At 48.1% G+C, this 25,730-nt stretch overlaps 1 protein-coding gene across 1 annotated transcript in view; it reads right to left on the minus strand.

Annotated features, from left to right (window-relative positions):
* Tmem163 (transmembrane protein 163) overlaps nt 1-25,730 on the minus strand; it is a 161,674-nt gene that overhangs the window by 22,974 nt on the left and 112,970 nt on the right. The window contains 1 exon segment of the mRNA XM_021641417.2: nt 6,266-6,362. Coding sequence (XP_021497092.2) covers nt 6,266-6,362 — 97 coding nt within the window.

The raw sequence follows: 25,730 nt of genomic DNA on the forward strand, positions 1-25,730 counted from the left end.
TTCCCTTCTGTCAGAGTCTTCCTGGCTCTAAAGCAGTGATTCTCAACCTTGGGTCTTTACCCCCTTGGGGGAGTAAAACAACCTTTCACAGGGGTCACCTGAGCCCATCAGAAAACACAGATATTTACATTATGATTCATAAGAGTAGCAAAATTACAGTTATGAAGTAGCAACAAAAAATGATGTTATAAGGAACTGTGTTAAACAGTCCCAGCATCAGAAAGGTCACGGACCGCTGCGCCAAAGCTATGCTCAAGAAAATCCACTGTCAGGGGCAGGCTGGGGGGAGGTAAAGGCAGGGATATTTCTAGATAAACTACTATACAAGTGACCACGCCAGGGACGAAGGTACGGAGGTGCATACAAGGACAGACAGTAGGCAGGAAGCGAGAGGGGAAAGGATGAGTTTACATTGCTAAAAACCACATTTATTTACATGTCGTGTGGGAGGTCACACATGTTCGAGTTCACATGTGGAGAGCGGGAAAGGGGGAAGGAGGAGAAAAAACAGAGTAAAGAAGGAGAGAGAAAGGAAAAGAAAAGGGGTGAAGGGGAGGGAAGAAGAGAGGAGTAGAGGAAAGAGGGGGAAGCCCTGAAAGCCAGCGGGCAGCAGGAGGCAGGAGCTGGAGGCAGCCCTGCAGGAGAGTCCAGGGTTCCAACCCAGACTCTGCCATTAGCCAACTGTAGACTGTAGACTTCAGCTTACAGAGCCCACGTCCCGGCAAGAAAGAAAGCACACCACCTGCCTTCCTCGTCACAGCGGGTGCAGCGGGGCCAAAACAGGATGTGACTCTTTAAAATAACCCACGACCAAAATAGAAAGGACCAAAGAAAGAGAGAAATAAATTAATGAATCAATCCATCTCAGCATTAGACAACGTATGTCTAATCACACATGGTGTGATTAGTGACTAGACACACGTGGTGTCTAGTCACACACCACGGATATGTGTGACTTGTATTCACCAATGAAAAACTTCAGTAAGATGCAGTAGGCATCGCCTGCACTGATTCTTGAAGATGCTTAGTTAGTCCAGAAGTTAGTTAGTTTCTTTTGTTTGTTTGTTTGATTTTCCAGACAGGGTTTCTCTGTGTACCTTGGCTGTCCAGAACTCGATTTGTAGACCTGGCTGGCCTCCAGGTCACAGCCATCTGCCTGCCTCTGCCTCCCCAAGTGCTAGGATCACAGGCGTGAGCCACCTTGCCCAACGCAGTTTCTTTACTTATTTATTTATTCATTGTTTGCTTTAGAGATGAGATCTCATGTAAGCTGCCCTCAAACTCACTGTGTAGCTGGTGTTGACCTTGAACTTCTGATCCACCTGTCTTCACTTCCCAAGTACTGGGACTACAGGCATGTTCTACCATCCCTAGTTTAGGCAGTACTGGGAACGGAACCTAGGCAAGGCCAGTGCTTACCAACTGACCCACATAACCAATACCAGAACCTGCTGGCATCAAGCAAGTGTTGGCTTCAAGTCACGACACAGCCACTCCGGCCTGCCTTCTAGAACCAGAGCAGAGTTGCAGAGAACCGTCTTCCAGAATCCGCCTCATTAACCAAAGGTGCGCTTGATGCAAGGTGAGGAGGCAGCGCAGCACCCACAGGCCTGCTCAGGCCTCACCCCAGAAACGACTTGGGCTCTTCCAGTTCCTCTTCCAGCCAAACCCGAGGGGCTGGTGACACCCTGGAGGTTCCGAGCCAGCTGGCTTGGCAGCTGGGTAGCTCCTGGCTACACGGATTTCTTGTCAAGAACTGAGATGTTGCAGGCTGGGGAGATGGTTTAGTGGGTATGAGGCCCTGAGTCCAAACTTCGGAATCTACATAAAAAGCCAGTCATAACCAGAGTACCTGGGTGGAGGGAAGCAGAGACAAGAAGATCCCTGGGGCTTGCTACCCACCAGCCTAGATGAAAAACACCAAGCTTCAGGCTCAGTGAGAGACCCAGGCTCAGGGGAATGATGTCTGAAGCAAGAGAGAATACACAATGTCCTCTAGTCTCACAGGCGTATCTATCCTCACACACATGCATGCACACACACACACACACACACACACACGCTGAGCCAGTTTCAAGGGAATAATGTGGGGAGCAACAGAGAATACACAATCACAGTGTCTAGTCTTCTCCTCTAGCCTCTCAGGCATATATATACATACACACACACGTACATACATGCACAAGCACACACACTGACCCATTCTAGCACTGACTCTCACTCTGAAAAGTGCACGCAGAATTAAAACAAAGCAACTGGCTTTGACTTTTGTTTTGTTTTTTAAGACAGTTTCATGCAACTCAGTATCTGGGTCTGGGCTTGAACTCACTATGTAGCTGAGGATGACCCTCACTTCTAGTCCTCTCACCTCTGCCTCTCCAGTGCTGGGGTTATGTAACAGGTGTGCACCTCTAGACCCAGGTTTTCACACATGCTAGACAAGCATTACCTGTGAGCCACACCCGGCTCCCAGACCTCGATTCTGTCAGGGCAGAACTCAGATGTGAGATGCTTGGATCTGAGAGGCGAGGCTGAGGTGTGATGGGGAGGGACATTCATTAGCTTGAGGACCAGAAGAACACCACCCCTGATCTGGTCCAGGCCCTACAAGAGGTGACAAACTCCCTGAGTGCAGCTGACACTGTGACATCATCCACTCACTCCAAACCAAGCTTTCAATTTCCTTTTCACAAGTTTCTGCATATGTGTGTTATGCATGTGCACATGCATGCATGTGTGTATGTGTTTGTGTGCACATGTGTGTGTTACACATCTGTACATGTGTGCAGGTGGGCCTCCCATACAGGAGTACGTGCCAAAGGCTGACATCAGGTGTGTCCCCCTATTTCTCTCCACCTCGTTTTTTCAAGATCTCTCACCGAACCCAGAACTCACCAATTCAGCAAGCTAGAGAGTGCCAGGGATGCCTCTGTCTTCTCTCCTGGATGCTGTGATCACAGGCACGCCTGGCCGCTCTTCAGCCATCCTGAGGACTGAGCTCAGGCCTTCTGCTGGCCCACTGAGCTGGTTGCCCTGCCCTTCGAGGTTTCTGTTCAGCAGAGGTTTCTACTCTCTGCTCCAGCACAGCAACTCTGAAGGAGACTGGGGCCTCTAACAGGCACATGTTCTCCAGCCACCGTAAACCCTGCCAACTTCTCCGTCTTGTGCACAGGCATAATTTCTCTGGGCATTTGAGTTGACAAATCTAATTTACATGAAGCATTGTATATTAACACTCATCCTGAGTCACAGCAGGGCAAGAACTGGGAGCCTGCCTGTTGGTAACTGGCTTCTAGAAACTTCTCTGGAACACAGCAAAGGAACCAGAACACTTGACTAAAAAATCTGTGGCATATTCCCAAAGGACTCTACACCCTGCTACAGAGACACTGGCTCATCCATATTGATTATTGCTCTTTTCACAATAGCCAGGAAATGGAACCAGCCTAGATGTCCATCAACCAATGAGACTGTGGTCCATGTACATGATGGAGTTCTATTTAGCCTTTAAAAATGAAATTTACAGGAAGATGGATGGAACAGGAGAAAGAGTAAGATAACCTAGGTTCAGGAAGAAAAACACCACGTGTTCTCGCTCACGAGCAGAGCGTGGCTTCTACTTTCTGCATGTGTATATTTATGGGGGAGTGATTGTGTGTGGCTATGGAAACTAGAAAGCAGATCATGAGAGGATCATGAAAGCAAAGAGGCTTTAAGGGAGAGGGCTGGAGAGTGACAGGAAACCGGAAGGGGTGAAGGTACAAAGGGTTATGAGTGCAGGGACACAGGGCCCTGGGACAGCAGCCAACACAGAGTAAGTGCATCATGAGGAAACCTGCTACTTTATATGCTGACTTAAGAAGAGAAAGGGGTTGGGATGGAGAGATGACTCAGTTGGTAAAGGGCTTTCCTTGCAGGAAGACCTGAGCTCCATCCCCAGAGCCCACAGGAAAAGTGGAACTATTGGCACAGATGCTGGGGCCCAGCGGTCAGCCATTCTAGTCAAATTGTTGACTAGAATGAGCTTTAAGACAATGAGAGATGCCATCCCAAAGGACAGAGGATAACACCCGGGGTTGTCCTCTGACCTCACACGCATGCATCCCTGTCCCCACCCGCAGGCATTCAAAATAAATAATTTTCTATGCCCTGGTGGCATTAACTGGCCCCATGTGCTGGCAAAGAGCAGCCTTCACTTTGCAGCGCAAATGCTCCTTGTTAACTTTTCATGATGCTAAAAGCTTAAAACCAAAACCAGCCATAGGCGGAACAGCCACGAAGTGGTCTATTTCAGTCTCACCCCAAAACTAATAAGAAGACCACAGTAGCCTTGGGTCCTCCAAGGACAGGGCCCGTCTTGTGGCTCTTCACCATTTAAACCTGATATGGGCAGATCCTTAGACACTGATACAGTGAGGCAGGGTCAGTGTCACAGGGCCTTTTCACCTAAGAGCGCCCGTGCCTCGGGATAATGAGCAATTGCACACAGCTTCTGTGACCGAGAGGAAAAACAGGGAGCATTTCTACAGAGGCCTCCAAGAAAGTCATTTATCCCATGGCATTATGCCTGCTGGAAATTAATCTTTAATATCTTCATAAATGAATGTGTCACCTGGCACAGTGATAAAAACCCCTACCTAGTGATAGTTCTTCAAATCCAGGTGTATTCACATCCTCTGAAAAATGCAGGGTGTCCGCTGCCTGACATGTAACATACATAATCACACTTGGTGCCTTCTACATTAAGCAGATTCAGATTCTAACCAAATGGGACATGTGACGTAGAGTTTGATGAAGAGGATAGACAGGTATAAGAGCTGCAGCAGCTGGGCAGATTGTGGAGAGATAATGCCATCATCAGAAAAGAAAGAGCCCACGCACGGACACAGTAGTGCTATTTCCTTGTGATAACGCCACTCCTGAACATGACTGAATACACTAAGTAGGTACCTTCCTACCCTGCTTTCCACCTTTCCTTTCTGTTATTTCCTGAGAGATTAGAGGGAGAACCAGCTTCAGGCCAATTTTGGTGCTAAAGTACTGATAGACTAAGAAAGAGATGGCTTAAAGGGAGGAAAAAAAAAAACAATGTAAACAGCCACTTGGATGCCTCTACGAAGCATGTAGTAGAATATCTCTTTAAGTTTTCCTTAACTCTCTGTTTCTATCTCTCTGTCTCTGTCTCTCTGTCTCCCTCTCTGTCTCTGTCCATCTGTCTCTGTCCGTCTGTCTATCTGTCTCTCTCTGTGCACGAGAGAGAGAGAGAGAGAGAGGAATAGGGTTTCTTCCAAGATGACACAGGATCTATGAGAAACAGAACATAGGCAGTTGTATGGATTTTTCCTCCAAATTGAAACAGTGCCTCCTGGAGCAAGGCTCTTTAAGACTAAGGGAGCTACAGAAACTCACAAGGTGCAGGAGGTCAACAAAACTCACAAGTAGAAGGCTCCTAAAATTTACAAAATTCACAAGGTCCTACCTCCAGAGTTATATCAACATTATATAAGCACAAATGCAATAGGTCATCCAAATGATTAACGTACAGTCTCCTTAATCATCCTGAATTATACAAAATGGTGTGCTGTGGTCAAGCTGAAATCCAAACACATCCTACAGGCCAATGTGTCTCATTTACATTGGCAAGAAGCTGAATGTGAAAATTATAATGTCAGCATCTTCATCACCAAATCAGTTGACTTCTACAAAGGCTGCCTAACAGGAACCTTCAAAAATATCCAGAGAGGATAGGGGAAGAAGGCATTAAAAGTAATGACCAGACGACAAGACAGTGAGAAACATCTCTGTCAGAAACTGTGTCTTCTAGCTTATATATCTAGATGTCAGGTATGCTAGGAAACCAAATGGAAATAGATTTACATGCTGCATTGAGGTGAAAAGAAAACAGAAATCCGTATCACAGCAATCATTAGATGGGTGCAGACAACAGACAGGATTATAGCTGCATAGATACAATTCCATTCTTTTTGACGAAAATAAAGACATCTTCCTTTAAAACTAGTCTAAAGGCCTAAGGAGTAGGACATGGAAGGTAGCACCAGCTCAACTATGTGAAGTCTTGTCTGACCCAGAGCTTCACTCTGCTCTGTCATTTGTGTTCCTGCAGTGAGTTCTTTTGGCCCCTACAAGTGTTGTATGGTCTCTCTCCATCAGCTCAACGGCCTCCCTTACACAACCACTGCAGCAATCCTGTGTGAGAATCAAGGTGGGAACTTCAGGGAAGGAGGCTAGGACAGAAGGACCTTACCACTTCAGGGAGCAGCTTTGTTGAAAGGTCATGGATGGCTTTGACCACTATGCATATAGATGACAGAAGAAAGATCACCCCCAAGATGACACAGGCTCTGTAAGAAAAAGAACACGGACAGTTGAATAGTTGTTTCCTCTAAATTAAACATTTCCCCTTGGAGGGAAGCTCAGTAATCCTCAGAAAGTAAAGGAAACTTACAAGTCTTACCAAGTCAACAAACCCGCAGATCTAAGGAAACTCCTGAAACTTACAAGACTCACAAGGACCCTTCTTGAATGTTATATAAACTAACAATTGCTTAGAACAGATGAGTTTCTTCAGTGGAGCTGCCTGAAGGTTACAAAGGGAGCTCCTGGGGTGTAACTATTGTGACTTGTCACCCATGCTGGGGTGGGCTTTTCAATGATGGAGCTGCCTTTAGTCACCTACACTCCTATAAGTAACCCCAATGTAACCCACTGTTCACTAATCTATATAAAGGGGATCCTTTCTTTGGTATGTTGTCAATTTCTTATCTGCAATGGATCCCAGGGGCTTGCCGAAGGTTAATATAGCCAAACCAGTGAGCAACAGGTTCAGTGAAAGAAAGATGGTAAATGACAGAAGATGACTGAGATTGACCTCTGGCCTACACACACACACAAAGAGAAAGGGAGAGAGGGAGAGAGGGGGGAACAAATATAGGTAATAATCTGTCTTCCATTCCCCAGTCTCTACAGCAGCATATAGCCGGTGCCCTGTATGCACCTGTTTAGTGGATATGGCCAAGTAACCAGTTAGATAACCAAGCTAATTACTAACCATTACTAGTTTACCCACCTGGGAGTGTCTCGTCAGGAGTGTAAGGCAGCTCCTGACAGGTCCGAGGAAAGAAAGGGGACTCCTAACCTTCAGCCCTGTGCCCTCGGACCAGCCACCGTACGGCAGCACTAACGTGTACTGAGAAGTCAAAAGAAGTTTGACATCCAGTTTGTTACATTTGGAACGTGCAAGCTGCAGCCTACCTGGTATGTGTGCTACCAGTGTACCTAAGATGGGCTCAAATATTTCTAAAGTCTCACTTTCTTCTTCTTTTCAGTGTGTTACAGATGTGAAAACCATAGCCCCTGTTTCCCAAATCAGTGTCAGGGCCTGTGTGTCAGAGTCCTGCTGCTCCTGCAGCCTGAAGCGGCTATGAATAGCTCAGGCTGCAATGCTATTTTTTAACATTGTATTAATAATATATTGTGTTTACACAGCAGCTTTCTCTGCAGGCGCTGGGAGTTGTGCACAGCAGCTCCTGAACCCCTGGGAGGGCTCTGCACACCCCGGTGTTTGTTTTTCTGTAGTTTATGAATGGGGAGGGAGATGTGGGTTTCATTAACACAAGGGGACAAAGTCAGAGAGCCTTGCGTTAGGGGGCCTGGCTCAACGTCATGCTTGGGCTTGAACTCTACCTAGAAACAGAGCCTGAGGAGCCAGCAGAAGGCTCAGAGGGTAAAACGCTGGAGGCCCTGAGTTTGGGTCCCAGCAGCCACATAAAGAAAGGACAGCTAGATCCCAGAGTACATTAGCCAACCAAGTAGCTGAGCCACTGGCTCTCCAGTCAGTGAGCCACCATCTCAAAAATCGAGTGTAGAGGGACTGGGGAGCTGGCCTCACAGCTAGGAACACTCACGGCTCTTCCAGAGTTCCTGAGTTTGGCTCTAAAACCAACTGCGGCTCCAGCAGAGGGGATCCAGTACCCTCTCCTGGCCTCTGAGGGCACCTGCACACGTGTGGCTTACACACACACACACACACACACACACACACACACACACACACACACAAATTTAAACATGAAACACAAAACCAAGTAGAGATATATTGAGGCAGATATCTGATGTCAACATCTAGCCTCCCCACATGCGTAATCACGTACACATGTACCTACACAGAGGAAAATGTACAAGCCACACACACACACACACACACACACACACACACACTCCACAAGAAGAAGAATCTGATTCAGTTAATGACCTCCTAGAGGCCAGTTTATTCAACAGAAACTCTGGCCACCATGTCATGTGACTGCCACCCCTCTAGACGCTCCAGAATGCCTCAAAGATTTGGGTCGGAAGCAAACAAAGCAAATGTGACCTCTTCCACGTCGGTACTAACGGAACTACTTCTGGGTCTGAGAAGCAGAGGGGAACTGGCTTCCTCCACACACAGCAGGCCTAGCTGAGCGAAAGGGGTGCTGAGGTCTGGAGAAAGAATACACACTCTTCTTCCCTCCTGCCTACACCCTGCACAGCTTCCCGAGTTAAAGAGAACAAATGCCCTCCCACCCCTTCAATAAAGAAATACCCAACATGCCATCCATGTAAACCCCAACCAGTGGCTCAGAACTGATCTGAAATTCCCATGCAACCAGTGTGTGTGTGTGTGTGTGTGTATCCCACACACTGCCAGAATCGACATCACCTGAGAACTTGCTAGAGAGAAATTCTGAGTGCATCTACCACAGACCTGCTATTGGTCTCTGCCGAGAACACACCTAGCAGATACCCAAAGGCGGTGGTTAGCAGCCGGCTAACCAGGAAAGAGGGGCGGGCTCCCCCTCAACCCTGGCAGGCCTGCTGTGATTGTACGTGCTGGCCCACCTAGTAAGCACCAGGCCACGGTTGAGAAGTATTTACTTACTGCAGGTCCACCTCATGCCAAGAAACCTTCTGAGCACTAGGGCATGACACATACGTCATAGTCCCTTCTTCAAGAAGTGGGGAAAGGAAGATTTAAACCTCACAGGATAAGTCTGAGGGGAGAGAAAGCTGACTGTGAACAAATCAAAAGGAGAGCAATTATGGGGCCCGTGGGGGCTGGAGATATGGTTCAGTGGGTAAAGTGGCTTCCACCATGTAAGCGTGATGACCTGAGTTCAGATCCCTGTGAGTCTGTGACCCCAGCACTGTGGGGAGGTGGAGTCAGGTGAACTCCTGGGCTCACTGGCCAGCTAGCCCAGCAAATCAAACAGTAGGGTGAAAGTCAGGAAGGCACTGAATGCTGACCTCCAACCTCCACATAAACACACACAAGCTCACGTGTGTACCCACACTCATGCGCAGTACACATACAAACAGGTGCACACACACACACACACACACACACACACACAAAATTTCAATAATAAAGAAGAGCAGCAAGTGTTTCCTGGGAAAGACAGTTCAGGGACACATCAGCATTCCCTCTTTCATCTTGTTAACCCTGCACACCCACTTGGTGTCAGGAACTACTCTCAGGAACAAGAGGTACACAGGCTTGGGGGAAGAACTTCCAGGCAGAGGAATGACAGGACTTTGAGGTGGAAGTCTTCCTGGCATAATGCGGATACAACAAGCCTCTAAGAGGAGAAGGAAGGGGAAAGGGGAATGAAAAGCATAAAGGAAGAGATGAGGAGGTAGGGCTGGACCCTGTGAGTTCTTGGAGCCATGGCACAGTGTGGCATCTGTAGGGTAGGAAGCCACTGGGAGGCGGGGCTTGGACGTGATGGTCTGTGGCATAGTTCAGCAGGACTCTGCTCTCTTTGGCAAAGCAGATACAGGGAGAGCAGTCAGGGGGCTGATACAACACGCAGGCCAGGTGAGGGTGGGACCAAGAAAGCTGGGATCAGAATGGTAAAACTTGAGGACGTGAGTCTGGCTGGAGAGCTGTCCTGAGTGCGGTGGACAGGCTCGGTCAAGCTTCAGAACCAACAGGAGCCAGGAACGATGCACGGCTTCAGATCCTGGGCAACGGACAGAGCGAGCTGTTCTTCCCTGAGATGGGCCCCCAGGAAGAGTGAGACACTAAGTTAGGGACTTCTCTCAGACACCCAACTGGACACATCCTATAGTATTTTTATTTTGAGACATGGTCTTATGTAGCCCAAGCTGGTCCTGAACTCCCGATGTAGCTAAGGATGACCCTGAACTTCTGATCCTTCTGTTGCCCCCACCTCTCCAGTGCTGGGATGAGACCACCATTCTTGGTCTATATGATACTGGGGGTGAAACCCAGGGCTTCCTGTGTACTACGAAAGCACCCAGCCGACGGGGCCACATACGAGAAGGCAGTTGGAGGTAGGAGCTTAGATTCTGAGATACGTCCAGGTGGGGCTGTCCTTCGGGAGTCACCAGCACACAGACTGCACTTAAGCCTTGGACACGGATGTGGTTATTCTTCTGTTTTTCAAGAAAGGACAGCTGTCCAGAGGGAAGGGTCCGCACTGGGTCCTCGCTGAGAAGGCGGGTGAGAGGTGGAAGAGGGTCCCCACGAAGGAGCCTCTTGTGCCAAGCTGAGCTGTACAGTCAAGTGAAGCTAGGTAGAGCCTAGCTTTGAACGCAGAGTGAGATCATTAGATCTGTATTTTCAAAATCTCACTCGGGCCAGCTGTGTCATGAGCACAGCTGGACCTAACCTGGCCCATCCGTTACTCCACGGTGACTGGGCACATGCCCCTCCCCGCTGTGTTGCGGGGTCCCACAGAAGACTACAAGTCATTAGGCCTTAACCAGAACCAAGACACCTGGCCCACCAGAGCTGACCACTTTTCTTATATAGATTTTATTATATATATATGTATATATATATTTTTTGAGATAGTGTCTCATGTAAGGCTGGCCTCAAACTTAATATGTAGCTAAAGATGACCTTAAATTTCAGATCTTCCTGCTTCTACCTCTCAAGTGTTGGGATGACAGATGTGTGCCTCCATTCCTGGTGTGTGGGGTGTGGGGATGGAACCCAGGGCTTTGTGCATTCTAAGCAAGCTCTCTAGATTAAGCCTCACCCCTAGCCACTCTTTGCATAAACTTTAAGCCAAAACGAAGCCAGCAACGATGACTGAGATAATTCATCCCAGAACAGGGATGGCTGGAGGGCTGGTGGGAGCTGACCACCAGATTGATTAACCAATGTCCCCGGGGGAAATCAGACTTCCCACACACCGGCTGACCTCCTCCAGATGAAGTGCCCCCTTAGAATCTGTCAGAGGCTGCAGGGCCTCGGGAGCAATGCAGCACCCCTCCAGAGAGTCTGCTGCCTGAAGGTGAATCACAAGCTGTGGCCAGGCAATGGGGTGCTGCCTCGGGAGTGGGAGGGACAGTGTTAGAGCAGAGCACGTGGGAGACAGGAGACATACTCTGTGATCAGAGTAACACCTGTCACGGTAACACAGAGGTCCGCGCGTTTGCTGACTATCACCAGCCAGGCTAAACCTTTGCCCCTGGAGATGGGCCACACAGTTCATGCTCATGGCTGCTCTACGACAGAGAAAGGGGAGCAGACTGACGCCAGAAGCAGGCAGGTTCCCAGCAGGCCTGCAGACAACTGTTCCGCCACTCACACTCACTTATTCTCAGCCATAAGTCCTGGGTGCAGGGCGGGGTTATCTCAGCACCTCTTCACGGGGGAGGCCACAGTGCCCGGCTGTCCTGGGGGCTTGTTTGTGTTCTCCATCGGCTCTGAGCAGCAAAGACACCGCCTCAAGCTGACACCAGGAGTGTTCAGCTGGTTTGGCTGCGTCGCTGTCTAGGGCTGCTTAGAAATGGTTGCATCTGCCTTGACCCCTGACATGGTGGTACTCCTTGGCAGTCCTAGTGCCGGGGAGCAGAGACCCCGTGCTCACTGACCAGCAGTCTACCTGAACCGATGAGCTCCACGCTCAGTGTGAGGCTGACTCTAAAGATAAGGTGGAGGGCTGGGGCGCTGACTCAGTTATGTGCTGCCACACAAGCATGAGGAGCTAGGTTCGGATCCCCGGAACTCTCTTAAAAGCCGCGTGGTTGTAGCGGCCACCTGTAAGCCTAACCTCAGAAGGCAGAGACAGACGATGCCCAGAGCAGTTTTGCTAGGGAGCCCAGGCATATCAGCAAATTTGGGGTTTGATCAAGAGACCTGGCTTTCACAAGTCAAGAGAGTGCTTCAGGATGACCCCTGTTATCAACCCGAGGCCTCCGAGTGCATACACATACAGTCCCCCTACCTGTGCACCCCCCCACATACCACATTACATACACACATGAAATAGTTAGATGATGAAAGAAGGTACTGAACACACACACACACACACACACACACACGTACATGCCCCACCCACCTACGCCCAAGCACACATGGCCAGCTTTTCTGCACTCAGTGTACACGCTTCCTAGTGTGCCTTGCTGAGTGGAATCAATGCCCCCCCCCCCTCCAAGCTACTTGATTGTAGCAGTTAAAGTAATTGGCTTAAATTTGTTCATTCGCTCTGAGTCACCTCTGGGAGTCTGTCCCTAAAGAAGAAGCTTCTTACAGAAGAACATTCATGGGGGGTTAGATCCTTAGATCCAAACGTGAGCACTTCCAGTGTGCCACTCAGGGGAGGTTAGGTGACCGAGTTACCTCATTGCCCTTGGCAGCTGCGTGGTTGAACCTGTGTTTGTTCTGAAGCTGACCTGAACAGAGCAGAGTGCTGGCCACCAGAGACACACTACACAGGAATCAAGAGCCCTGGGTTCCACCCAAGTCATGAACATTGAGGATGCGTAGAAAACTATGGCTCCCTCCTGCCAAATATGAGCAGTTTTCATTCAGTTGCACAACTGCTGAAGTGGAAATTCTAGTCTGGATGTGGCAAAGGGATTTCTGGCTCATTAACAATTTTTATTTTAAGTCAACAGGTTTGAGGTACATATTTATTTGTGCAACCACAATGCAAGAACTGAACGTAGGTATTAACTCACCAGCAAGCTAGGGGACTATAAGCATTTTCTGATGAGCCGTCCACAACTGTGGGTTCTCTTCCGAACACCCCTTACAAGGGAGCTTTTGGCTGGCTGTCAAGTCCACCAGGCTTGTGGCCATCTCTTGTCTACCTCTGCACCTTCCCTGTGACCTACATATTCTACTCTTGAAGGAAAGCTAGAGTTTCTCAGCAGGAGAGGAGAGAAACAGAGGAAACAGAGCATTTAAGAAGAAATGCTGGGCATTCCTTAAGTTAGGAAGCTGGTTTGATGGCCGCAAGGGCTGTTCTGCCCATCAGGTCTTTATTCAGGGCTTCTCACTAGCCTGGAGATAACCACATAGGCTAGGCTGGGTGGCCAGAGGGTCCAGGAGTGACCCTTGTCTCTGCCTGCTCTGGGACAGGATTACAAGCACACATTACCACACAGGCTTTATGTTTTGGAGATTGAACTTAGGGCCTTCTCTTTGCAAGACAAGACCTTTACCAATTGAGTTGCCTTCCTTCCTTCCTAGGAAGCTGCTTATCTAAGCAAGACTGTTTTAAGTTATTCTGAACACCAATACACTGGAGCTTCATGGCATTGTAATCTGGGGGAAAGTGTTTTAATAATTAATACAAAAGACTTTACCTCATGGAGAGCTACTTCCTAAAAAATTCTAGAATTTAAAGTTCCACTGAAATCCATTATTAGAGTCACATAATGCTAAGGCTCCCATTAAAAATGCACTTCTGGGCCTGGAGAGGTAGCTCAGTTAGTAAGATGCATGCAGCTCAAGGCCATGAGTTCAATCCCGAGCACCCACATAAAGGCAGGGGACAGTGGGACACGCTGTGACCCTAGCACTGTAGGGTTCACTGGCCAGCCAGCCTAACCAACCAGGCCAGTGAAAGACCCTGTCACAAAAAAGAAGCAGCAGAGTGGAGAATGAGATTTCCATTCCCAGCATCCACACCTCGGAGCCCACAAGCACCTGTAAATTAGTGCCAGGAATCCCAACACCCTCTTCTGGGCCTACCGCTACCTGCACTTGTGTGTACGTATCCCTGCGTAGACACATACACATGCACCTAACTGTATGTGATATAACATACAGTCCACAAGCACAGAAACAACATCCCCCAAAAGGTTCATTTGTTAACGCTTTAATTAAAGATGTAGGTGTCTCTGTGAGGGAACCCTTCCCCTAATTTCTGTGGAACTACCACAGCGATGTAATTTCTAAGAGGGGGCGGCTTAGACTCCAGTGAGCCACCTTCTTGCTGTAGGAAAGGCAGGAGGGAGCCACTGAGAGCCAAGGCTTAGGAAACAGAATGCCAGGCAAACTATAGGAGTTTTCCAGTCACCACGACATCAAGAAAGCTATGGCACTCCTCTTTTCCCCTTCCATCATCTGCATCGCAGGACCAGCTATTTGACTCTGATAAATGAGTTTTCATACGGAGGTTTTTCAGCACAGGACCTGATAACAGAGTTTGAACGACAGCGATGAGCTAGGGAGATGGCTCAGTTCACAAAGCACTTGCTTCTCAAGCATGAGGAGGACCTGAGGCTGAGCCTCAGAACCCACATTAAAAAGCCAGGTGTGACAGTGCCTGCTCCAAATCCCAGCACTGGGAAGATTGGGGCTTGATGATCTCGGGGGCTGGCCAGCTGGGCTGGCCAAATCAGTGAGCTCCAGGCCAGTGAGAAACCCTGTCTGAAAAACAAACAGGACGGCTCCTGAGGAGCACACCCGAGGCTGACCTCTGGCATCATCATACACACACCTGCACACACACATAAAGAAGGCTCAGCCAATCAAAAACCTGGAAGCTCCGAAAGGAGAAAAAAACTACACATGTTAATTGCACATAATAAAAATGTTTATAATTATAAGGAATGACAGTGATAATAACAAGTATTATGAATACTTTAGGCACTAACGTCAACTGAGTTTTTAATACTTGCGGATTGTGTGTACATGGAAGGCTATTTACCCCCACACAAAACCTCTCAAACTACGGCATACGCATGGAGTCCACTTGTCCGTGTTGTGTTGGGGTCACAGATCTGACACTCACTGTTCTTCATTCATTGTTTTGCCAACAAGATACCCAGCATTGTATGGACCCACTGCCAACCCTAGCCAAATGATTTAGGGTGTAATAAGAAGCAAAGGCTCTTATCGCCACCCCATAATTATTCTATATCAGCTCGTCCAAGGCTCATTCCAGCTGCCCCATTTTGCTCTAATTTGTCTGCCCATTGATTCTGAATTAATCTGCTGTTTGCTTAAAAAAAAAAAAACAAGAGGGAAAAGATCAAATCCCATGCACACTGAAAGGGAGAAAAGTGTGTGTGTGCTCCAGCAGCTCTGAACTCCACTCCCTTCCTAAGCACCCGCCTGCTGGTGTTCTGACAGATGGGGAGGGACAACCCCACCCTCGCAGTGGCTGCTTAATGAGGCGCTGGGTAATCGCAGCTCCGCATTCAATCTGCCCTATTAAAGCCGAAGGTAGTTAAGCGAATGACAGAATGAGGGGCTCCTGTTTAAGACTGAATCCTGTGTACACAGTGCTTTCATTAACCATTAACGTGCTTTGTGGGGGAAAAGGTCCTGATTCAGAACCGTGAAAGAGATACGCGATTTACAACCTCTGCTGATTTAATGGCTTGTAGCTCGGTGAGGAGGCAGGCCGAGTGTGTGTGAACACCATCAAACATCAATTAGGAAATTATCCACCAGCTTGTTAAAAGGTCAGATGCCAAAAACTGAGCCTAACAGGCAAGGGCTAGGACGGGGTGCTCAGCTTCGGATTGACCCGGGCTGACAGTGGGGATGGGTCATTTCCAGGTTTTGGAATTTGTTTAGTTTAGTTTTAGTTTGCTATTTTGTTTATTTGTTTGTCTGGGTTTTATTGTTTGCAGTGCTTAGGAAATAAACCCCAAACCTCCCATGTGCACACCAGCACAGCAACTCTTGGCTGCAGCCCCCAAACCTTACTTTGATTTAGGAATATTTGTTTATATGTAAACGTGTGTGTGTGTATATATATGTATGTATTGCAATATAGAGATGCATGTATATGCTTATGTATGGACAGATTCCTGTAAGTGCATATACATTCATGTGTATGTAAATGTATATGTGTATGCATACACAGTCATTTGTGTTCATGTATGTCCATGTATGTATAAGGCATTAGTGTTTACAGGTATGTGTGCATATGTATAATATATTTATGTGTGCATACATGTGTGTATGTGTGCCTAGATGTATGTGTGTGTGTATTAAATTATTAATGCTGTCTTTCCAAATCCATCTGTGAGAAAACCTGGAAAGCCTTCTCTCCCCAGCTTCTCAACCTTCTTGGTCTGTGCCTGGACATCTTTCTCTGCTTCATGAGAGGGAACCACTTGTAACTTCAGCATCTCTTTCAGTTTAAGCAGCATTTCCTAAGGCAATTTCACATGCTTAAGCTGATCGGGGGTGACAGGAATTGGTGCCCCCACTGTAAAGTCTAGGTTATATCAATTAAAAAAAAGATGAACAAGTTTTTCCAACCATGCTGTGATGGTTCATTTTCTTTGTCACCTTGACACTACGTGGAATGACCTGGAAAGAGATCTCAAGAAGGGACTATCTAGATCAGGACAGCTTCGGGTGTTTGAGTAGGAGGCTGTCTTAATTAAGTTAGTGAATGTGAGGGACTATCTAGATCAGGACAGCTTCGGGTGTTTGAGTGGGAGGCGTCTTAATTAAGTTAGTGAATGTGGGAAGACCCAGACTGAAAACTGATGGCACCATTTTCCAGGCTTGGGCCCCAGACTGTATAAGAATAGAAAAATATAACTAAGTGCCAGGCAGGCATGCCTTCCTCTCTCTCTCTGCCTTGGGCTGTTGATGGGAGGTGACCAGCTGCTTTAAGCTGTGGCTTTCCTGCAACAGGGGGCTGTAACTATGAATTAAAATAAATCTTTGCTTTTTGTCAGGATATTTTATCACAACAACAGACATGAATGAAAGTAGAATATGCACACACACACACACACACACACACACACACACTCATGCCACTTCCATTTAAATGGATCCCATTTACATCTTCCCAAACACTGAACCATCATTCAGGTTAGTGTAGAGAATCCACTAGCTGTCTGAAAGAGCAGGAAAAGATTCTAGAAATACCTCTTGAGATTTCTAAGTAGATCTTGGAGATGAGAATCTTAAAAAGGCTTGCTTCAGATGTGTGGATGGCTACTCTTCAAAACGAGGAAGGTCTAACCCAGTCTTACCACAAACAAATGGGACTGGCAGAATTTCTCCCCACTCCCACCCATGGCTTCCTCAACTTAGTCAGTCAGGACTTTGCCTAGAGTGCTCTATCTTTAATTTTATCAAAGCATTTGACAAGTTTCCCACGACCCTGTGTGTGTGTGTTAGTTATGGGAGAACACATTCTCGTGAATGTGCAGGTGTTCATGGGCTCACACCTGAGGGCAGAATAGGCCCCACACGTCTTCCTCTATCACTCTGCCGGGGCAAGTCTCTCTCAGTCACCAGACTCCTGCTGCTTTGTTTCAGCCTGTCTGCCTCCCCTGCTGAGGTTACAGGCACATGCGGCCATGCCCAGCCTTTTACGGGATGCCGGGATGCCGGGTCTTCAAGCCTGTATCCGCATGCTTTCACAGGAAGTACTCTCACCCACTGCGCTGTCTGAGCAGGGCAGCCCCATCAGAACATTTCTACAAAGATGGGAAAGTGCAAGCCAGGTGAGTCAACCCAAGCTCAACAAACACTGCAGAAAATCCTGACTAGTTAAGCAATCAGTTTGGGCTGAGGTTATGTCTTTAAAAGCCATTTCCGTTTTAATGATAGCATTTTGCCTCTTAAATTGTCAACTCTTTAAGTGAAATCGGATGCTGGCCACAATCCCCTCAGAGGATAGTTTAGTAATACGTAAAACAATTCTGATCAGAGCCCATTTGAAGAAATTTTGTTCCTGATAAAATAAACAAATAGATGCAAAGTTGTGCAATTATATTAGAGGTTGTGTAACAGGACAAAAACCTGCACAATTTTGTTTTATTTTGCTTTGGGTCAGGGTCCCATGTAGTCTGAGTTGGTCTGGAACTCACTACACAGTCAGGGATGAACTTCTGGGCCTCCTGCTGTATCCTTGGGCGTGCTGGGATCAGGGCCCTGCTTAGGTGGTGCTGGGGCCTGAGCCAGGGCTCGGTGCTTGTAGGCTAGCACTCTACCCACTGAGCTGCATCATCAGCCCACACACAAGCGCTTACTGAAAGAGAAGATGCTGCACTCAGAACATACAATATTCACAGACACCTAGAGTCCACCAGGAGTTTCTATATAACAAAGAATCCTCACTCTAGAAAATTCCACGGAGATGGAGGCAGGAGAGACAACAGAACACATATATGAACCCAGCTTTGTAGCGTATGAACCTTGGCATGTATAAAAGAGATGGAGGAAGGAAAAGAATCCACCTTCATCCTTTTCTTTGGATGGCAGGATAAAGTTTTTTCACACTATGATATGCTTCCCTTTGTAAATGAATACACACTAACTAGAAAACCAGGAAACCCTGTTATATTAGAGCACACATACTTTATACAATTGGTTTTGGAGAGCTATCAAAAGGAAAGTTACTTGCACTCAAGTGGGAGATGCAGGGTTGTTGCCCAGACTGTCATAGAAATGCAGTCAGCTACGTGACACTGGGTGGTCACCAAGGCCACTCGCAACACAGCAGCCAGTCTAGCCCTTCCCAGGATCCTTTAGGAGTCATGTCCCTGGTTGTGGTAGTTAACATGGCTGTCAGCTTTCCAGGCTTTAGAATCACATGGAAGTCGAGTGTCTGGAGCTGTCTCTGAGGAAGCTTCTGGCCCAGGCTTATTGAGGTGGACAGCATCACTCCAGATGCTGGCTTCTGAATGGGATACAAAGGAGGAACAGAACGACCAGCAATGCTTGTCTTTCTCTTTCTCCTGGTTGGGGGTGGGGGAGTAATTCGACCAGCTGCCTCACCTGCCTGCCACCATGGCTTTCCTGGCATGATGGGAAGACTGTACTGTCAAACTGAGAGCCAAAATAAACACCCATGTCCTTAAGTCACTTTGGTCAGTATGTTGTCACCACAAGAGAAGCAACGGAGACACCTTTGAGTCTCAAACCAAAAGCAACAGGCACAGGAACACCACGTGCCTCTTCCCCCAGTGTGCCCCTTAAAGTGCATTCTAGAGCTGCCTCAGTCTCCTCAGCTATCACCCATCTTCCACTGTGCATACTCTCCGATTTAGGCAGATGACAAAGAGAGGAAAACCTTCTTAGATTGCCCTCCCAGAATCAAATGGATCTCAGAGGAATCCAAAGAAGACCTCCTTCAGTCAGCCTCTCAGACCATTTGTACTCTGTGGGAGAAGAAGCCTGAACAACGGCTTCCAGCCTTTTTCATTAACTCACTAACAGATGCCTTCTGTGGAACTAAATCTAATAACCTGGCCTTCTCTCTAGGGCTGGGAGGAGAATAAATCAAAGTGATTATGTCTGGAAAGTCACTAATGTGCAAATTTACTTTCTCCCACAATAAATTTCCCCAGCACACAAGCATGAACACATACAAATGCACATAGCTCACACTCTTCCTTTGATGACTTTTTTTAAAATCATGTGTATGTACATCTATGTGTGGGTTTGCACACACGGGCGTAGCGCTCCTGGAGACCAGAAAAGGGGGTTGGATCCCTGCCGCTGGAGCTCCAGGCAGTTGTGAGCTCATGGTACTGCGAACTGAGCTTGGGCCCTTCAGCAGCAAGCACTCTCAACTACTGAGGTAGCTCCCTGGCAAGCTTCCTTTGAAATGGACCGCTCCAGTGTCATAAAACACAGAATCCGAGAAGAAAGCATTCTGCCTACCTTTCCACACTTCCTCAGTGATGTTCTGATTCTCCTGAGCCTTAGTGAACATTTTTTCTTTATTGTCTTTATTGTCATCTTCTATCACAGTGTGGTTCTGAGGTATAGAAGGGAGTAAGAGGATTTGGATTTGTCTTGCTTTGCCACAAAATAGTGCCCTTTTAGGGGCCTGGGGTGCCACTCAGCTGGAGAGTGCTTAGCTCACATACATGATGCCCCGGGTCCATCCTCAGCCCCCATACACTCTACACTAAGTGTGGCACTGCACACCTGTAAGCCCAACACTCAAAGGTGAAGGTAGGAGGCTCAGAAGCATAAGGTCATCCTGGCCAGCCTGAGCTACATGAAATCCTGTCAGTAAACTTGATTAAGTGCCATTTAAAATGTGTATGCTGCTCTCATATCCCGGATCAGCAGCAGGTAGGACATGAAGACTGAGTGTCCTAGTCCAGCGTGCATCCTGGGTAAAGCTGATGAAAGCGACTACCCCCCCAAATCTGCACCCTCCCCCATGTCCCCTGCTCATGTTCAGACAGCACGTGGCAAGCCTCAAATGCTGTGACATTCCCCCTAACTTCAGCCAGGCCAGTCTTGATGGACTGTTTCAAGATAAAAACAACAGACAGAAATACGACTCTGAGTCCTTTCTTTCTCCCCAAAGCTTTCATCAGCCCCGTCTCCCCCACATCTTTAATGGGATGTGATATTTGCAAATGTCAATTCCATAATAGAGAAGTGTGTACTTGATTCTGACGGTGCTCACCACAGCTGCAGACAACCGTGCCTCTGGAGAAGCAGGACGGCTGGTTCATTATGAGCAAGGCCGGGCTTTGTGTAGCCTTTTGTTTGTGAGCCTTGTCCCTGGCTTTAGTTACTCATGACATTAAGCAAAGCAACCCAATCCAGCCCTGCAGCTGTGCCCGCACAGTGGGGAGCGCCTGGGGAGCGGGCCAGGCCGCACGTGCATATAAAGTAGGTGAGCGTAACATTTCCTGCATATGCTCCTCACTCCTGCGTGCGCGTTTGGGGCTGGCAGCATTTCTAGTCCCCGCAGCCTCTCCACAAACAACCAAGATTACAGGCCGGTGATTACAACCACCCGCCATGCCTAGAGACTGGCAGGTCTCAGGTCTATTTCACACTGTGGCCCAAATGGCGCTCCTTCCTACCCAGGATGCACGCTGGACTAGGACACAAGGAATTCAAAACTCATGGCTTAACCGCCTCTGCGTGTGATCATGTGTGTGTGTGTGTGTGTGTGTGTGCGTGCGGGCGTGTGTGTGTGTGTGTGTGTGTGTGTGTACACATGGAAGCCAAAAAAGAACATAAATCTTTGTGGGTTTTTTGTTTGTTTTTATTTTGTTTTTTAATTACATGTACATGTGTCTTTGTGTGTGGGAATGTAAGTGCAAGGTGCCTGTGGAAGCCAGAGGGAGCCAGAACCCCTTGCAGCTGGACATACAGACAGTGTGAGCTGCCTGACAGGGCTCTGCAAATGGAGTCTGCCCTCTAAGGAAAAGTGTTTGTTCTAACCACTAAGGGACCCCCCCCCCGGCCTTGGTTTTCTAAGACAGGGTCTCTCACTGACCAAACGCACCAGAGAACCCCAGGGCCCGTCTCCTCCCCAGTGCGAGGATAATAAGACCCACCACCATGCCCAGCTTTTGAACAGAGACCCTCGGGCTGGAATTCAGCTCCTGGCGTCTGTGTGGCAGGGAACTTACCAACTGGGGCACCTCTCCAGCTCTTGTCTCTTATTAAAAAAATAGTAAACCCTACATCTCAAACCCAGGATTCACACTCAGGCACTAAGATGCAAGTCACTGCTCAAAATGACAAAAGCTGAAGCAATCTCAATCTCCCATAGGCTGTTAAACAGTGCCAATACAAAACTCTGAAGTCACTAGAAAGAACAGACTGGGTTATGAGAAAGGGATTTGCAAAATGTTTTTGGCTTTGAGTTGGGAGAAAAGTGGGTTCGGGACAATATGTGGAGAAAGGTCTACTTTTCATTTTCATAGCTAGCTACGTGTGTGTGAACTGCATACGTGTGCGTGTGGACTGCATACGTGTGCATGCTCTATCGTGTGCAAGCTGCTCCTTGTGGTTGCCATTCACAAAGTGGGCGAGAAGGCTGGGTTAGGGTGACAGGGACGAAGCTTTAAAGTCAGTATTCACTTAAAGGCCGTGTTTTGTTTTTGTTTATTTTCACATATGCATCACAACAATAATCGGTGACATGAGTGAAAATACATTCTTTTTTTCTTTTTAAGAAACAACACGGAGTCTCCAGTTTCCGAAATCATGGTAGGTTTCTTGGACAGCACACCAGCTGAGCTCACATTAATTATAACCAGGGCATTTCACCTGGAGGCTTAATAACCAGCCTGTAGTTTCCTAGTTCTCTTATAATCATGATTTCCTCCTGAGGTCCATGAGGCCCCAGCTGTGAGGCCCCCACTACTCAGGTCAAGCCTAGGGAACTTATTTTTCTGACTCTCAGATGAAGCCAGCTGGTCCCTCCTTAAGGACTCTCTGTCTAGAAATGTATGTCCAGGCTTCTTCCAGCCAACCTCAGAAGCAGGGGAAGCATCGTCTCTGGAAAGTGACTGCCCTTGGCCCACGCTTCTCAGAAGCCCTCCTCACCCAGGAGTGCTGTTCCCCAGCCCTCTACCTCTGCAGTCACTGTCCTGGCCACCTCCTGTTAGGTCCTCGGGAGGGAAGCTGGCGGGTCTCATTCCTTCCAGGTGTCTTTGAAGTGCTTGGCACAGACATCCAGTCAAGCCGGAATTGAGTGCACAAGAGTCTACTGTTAGAAGAGGAACCTCTTGGTGGCTAGGCTCAGTTGGCAGTGTTTGCCTAGCATGGGTGAGTGTGGTAGTTTTAGTGGCCAGGAGAGACTTATATGTTTAAACACATGGTCCCAGCTAGTGGCGCTGTTTGAGAAGGATTAGCAGGGGTGGCCTTGTTGGAGGAGGTGTGTCCCTTGGAGTGGGCTTTGAGATTTCAAAAGCCAAGTGCCATGCCCATTGTGCTCTCTGCCTCCTGCTTGTGGATACAGATGTGATGCTTGTGGATACAGATGTGAGCGCTCAGCTGCTGCTCCAGCTGCTGGCCACTGTGCCTTCACTTTGCCATCATAAATTCTAACCCTCTGGGACCGTAATCTTACTTAAACTCTTTTTTTTTTTTAATAAATTGCCTTGGTCATTTGTTTTATCATGGAGATTAAAAAAAATAACTAATACAGTGAGTTTATGTGTTCAATCCCCATCACTGCAAAAATGGGGCATTGTGGCACATATTTGTAATCCCAGCACTTGAGAAGTAGAGGCAGGAGGATCAGGAAGTCAAGGTCAACCTAGTGAGTTTGGGACCAGCCTGGGCTACATTCGCCTGTCTCAAAAAGTAAAGCTAAATGGGGCAAATGTGTTTCTTGGCTGACGAAGCCCAAGATGGAAGATGCTATCATCCAAACCAAAAGTCCTTCTATAAAAAAAAAAAAAAAACAGGAAGAGAGACACAGCAACCCTGTTTGTTCGATCAGCCCTACGAACACCACAGAAAGGGAGAATGTTTTAATTTTCATTTAAAGCCTGGGGCAACCTTCCTCTTAGGCTTGATTTTGTTGGTTGGTCGTGGTTTGAGGCAGGGTCTTCTGTAATACAAGCTGCCGTCTTGGCTCACTACATAGAAAAGAATAACTTCCAATCTTCCTGCTTCCACTCCTGAGTGCTGGGATCGCAGACAAATGCACCCATGACTTATTTCACATATTTTTGGGGGTCACATTTCAGTGCTAACAGGGACCAAGACTATATACCCTTTTTCTTAACACACACACATACAAACAAACACACACACTCAGCACCACTTTTTTAAGCCCCATGCCTGTCCTGGCAAGATTCTACTACTCTCTGATTCTGGAAGGCTTTTGGCAGTAGAGGGCATCGCCTTCTTCCTTCAACGAGACAGAACCCACTCAAGTCAAGTGAGCTCAGGTTATCCTAAAAGGCTCCTCCAGCCTCGTGTCCCGGCGGCAGCTCGGTGCGCCTGGGAAGCTATCATCCTTCTAGAGCAGCTTCTGCAGTGACAGAAAACACGAGCGAGAGGCTACGGTGTGAACAGTGCCAGAAGGTGACGTGGTTCGCCTCCCGACTTAGGCCCAAGATCAGACACCCCACGAGAAGCTAGGGAGGCTGCAACGATGTACTCAGTCGTTTGTGGCATGCAACCTCACGGGTCAGTCGGCTCCAGCACCAGGAGCAAGCCACCAATCTGTCACCTCTTTGGCAAATGGGTTGCGTTTCTTTAAGAAAATAATTCTTACTTTTTACTTATATATTGTGTGGGAGTGTGGCACGCGCCACAGTACTCATGTTGCTGTCCGAGGACACCGTTCAGAGGTCAGTTCCCTCCTTCCTCCTTCCTCCTTCCTCCTCCTGGGTCGCAGGGATTGAACTCAGGCCAGCAGGTTTGACGGCAACACCCTTCACCTGCTGAGTCCTCTCACTGGCCTGGAATCAGCTACTTTTCTTTTTTAGTTTTTGGAGCTGTTCCCAAGCCTTACAAACATGCTTGTTGATGCCAGGCATCAAAAGGGCAGGCACCATTGGAGCTATCCTGTTAGCTGGGGGCTCTTAAGCCAAGTCATTTGCTCAGCAAATTGAAAAGAGAGCAGTGCTGCTTCCTGGGGTGTGAACCAGAATGCCCTGTTTGTTTCACTTGAAAGACACACTGAGCATCTCTGAGGATCTGAGAGCGCCCATCCAGAACCCTCGGATTCCCTTTCCCACATCCCGCCGACATCCTGCTGTCGTCACGCACATTCGGAAGTGGGGCAGAGTGTGTTAGGCTGTGTGGCTGACTCAGTCGTGGAAGGAAAGCCTGCAGAACTGAGCAATGCCCCACCTGCTGCCACCTCCACTCGGGGAGCTGCCAGGTGGCCCAGGGAGACAGCTGGGCCTGGGAGCCTTGTGGGGCCGCACCTGTGCCCCTATCACATGTAAAATGTCAGAGGCTTCCCAAAGAGCACCAGGCTGTACCTTCTGTGGCAAGCAGCCCATTGGCCCTGGCAGCTGACGGCAGCAGGAAGCTGTCCTTCCTGTGGCCTTACAAGGTGCCCAGGGCTGAGAATGGCTAAGACAGGCGTGAAAGTCCCAGTGGAGCTCAGCCTTGCCACGCCTCACATAGTACACCCATCTCTATCCACAGCCTCTGTAATCAGCACCTCCCTGCCGCAAACATTAGCGTGACTGCTGAAGAGGAGTCGATATGGAGGGCAAAGCATGCCTGAGCAGAACCACCTGCCCAGCTCTGTTCACGAAGAATTCAGCTGTGGCTGTATTTTCATATCTTGACTAAGAACTAAAAGTTGACTGGTTCATGTTTAAAAAATGGGGGGGAGGAGAGGGAAAAAGGGGTGGGGAAGAGCCATGGCTTCCACATCCACAGTCTCATCTGTTGGCCAGGCTGGCTGGCTAGCGAGCTCTGAAAGTCCAGCTGCCTCTGCAGCAGTTCTATGCACGTGACCACATGTGGCTTTTGACGTGAGGAAGGGCAGGGTTCTGAACCCATGCTTACTGAGTGGCATTTTATGACTGAGCCATCTTTCCAGCCCTCACACCTTCCTCTTTCCATCACTCTGACTTTTCAGCTTCTCTCCTTCAGTTACCGATGACGCTAATACCCACCTCACTAACGTCATCTCATCTCCAAATTCTGCCCAATCTCTGTTTAACTTCAGGCTCAGATAAAGTGGGTCTTGACCACAAACATGGGAACAACGGAAGTGTGCACTGATGCGTGCACATGGGAT

The sequence above is a fragment of the Meriones unguiculatus genome, chromosome 18 (genome assembly GCF_030254825.1).
Source record: "Meriones unguiculatus strain TT.TT164.6M chromosome 18, Bangor_MerUng_6.1, whole genome shotgun sequence".
Lineage (NCBI taxonomy): Eukaryota > Metazoa > Chordata > Mammalia > Rodentia > Muridae > Meriones > Meriones unguiculatus.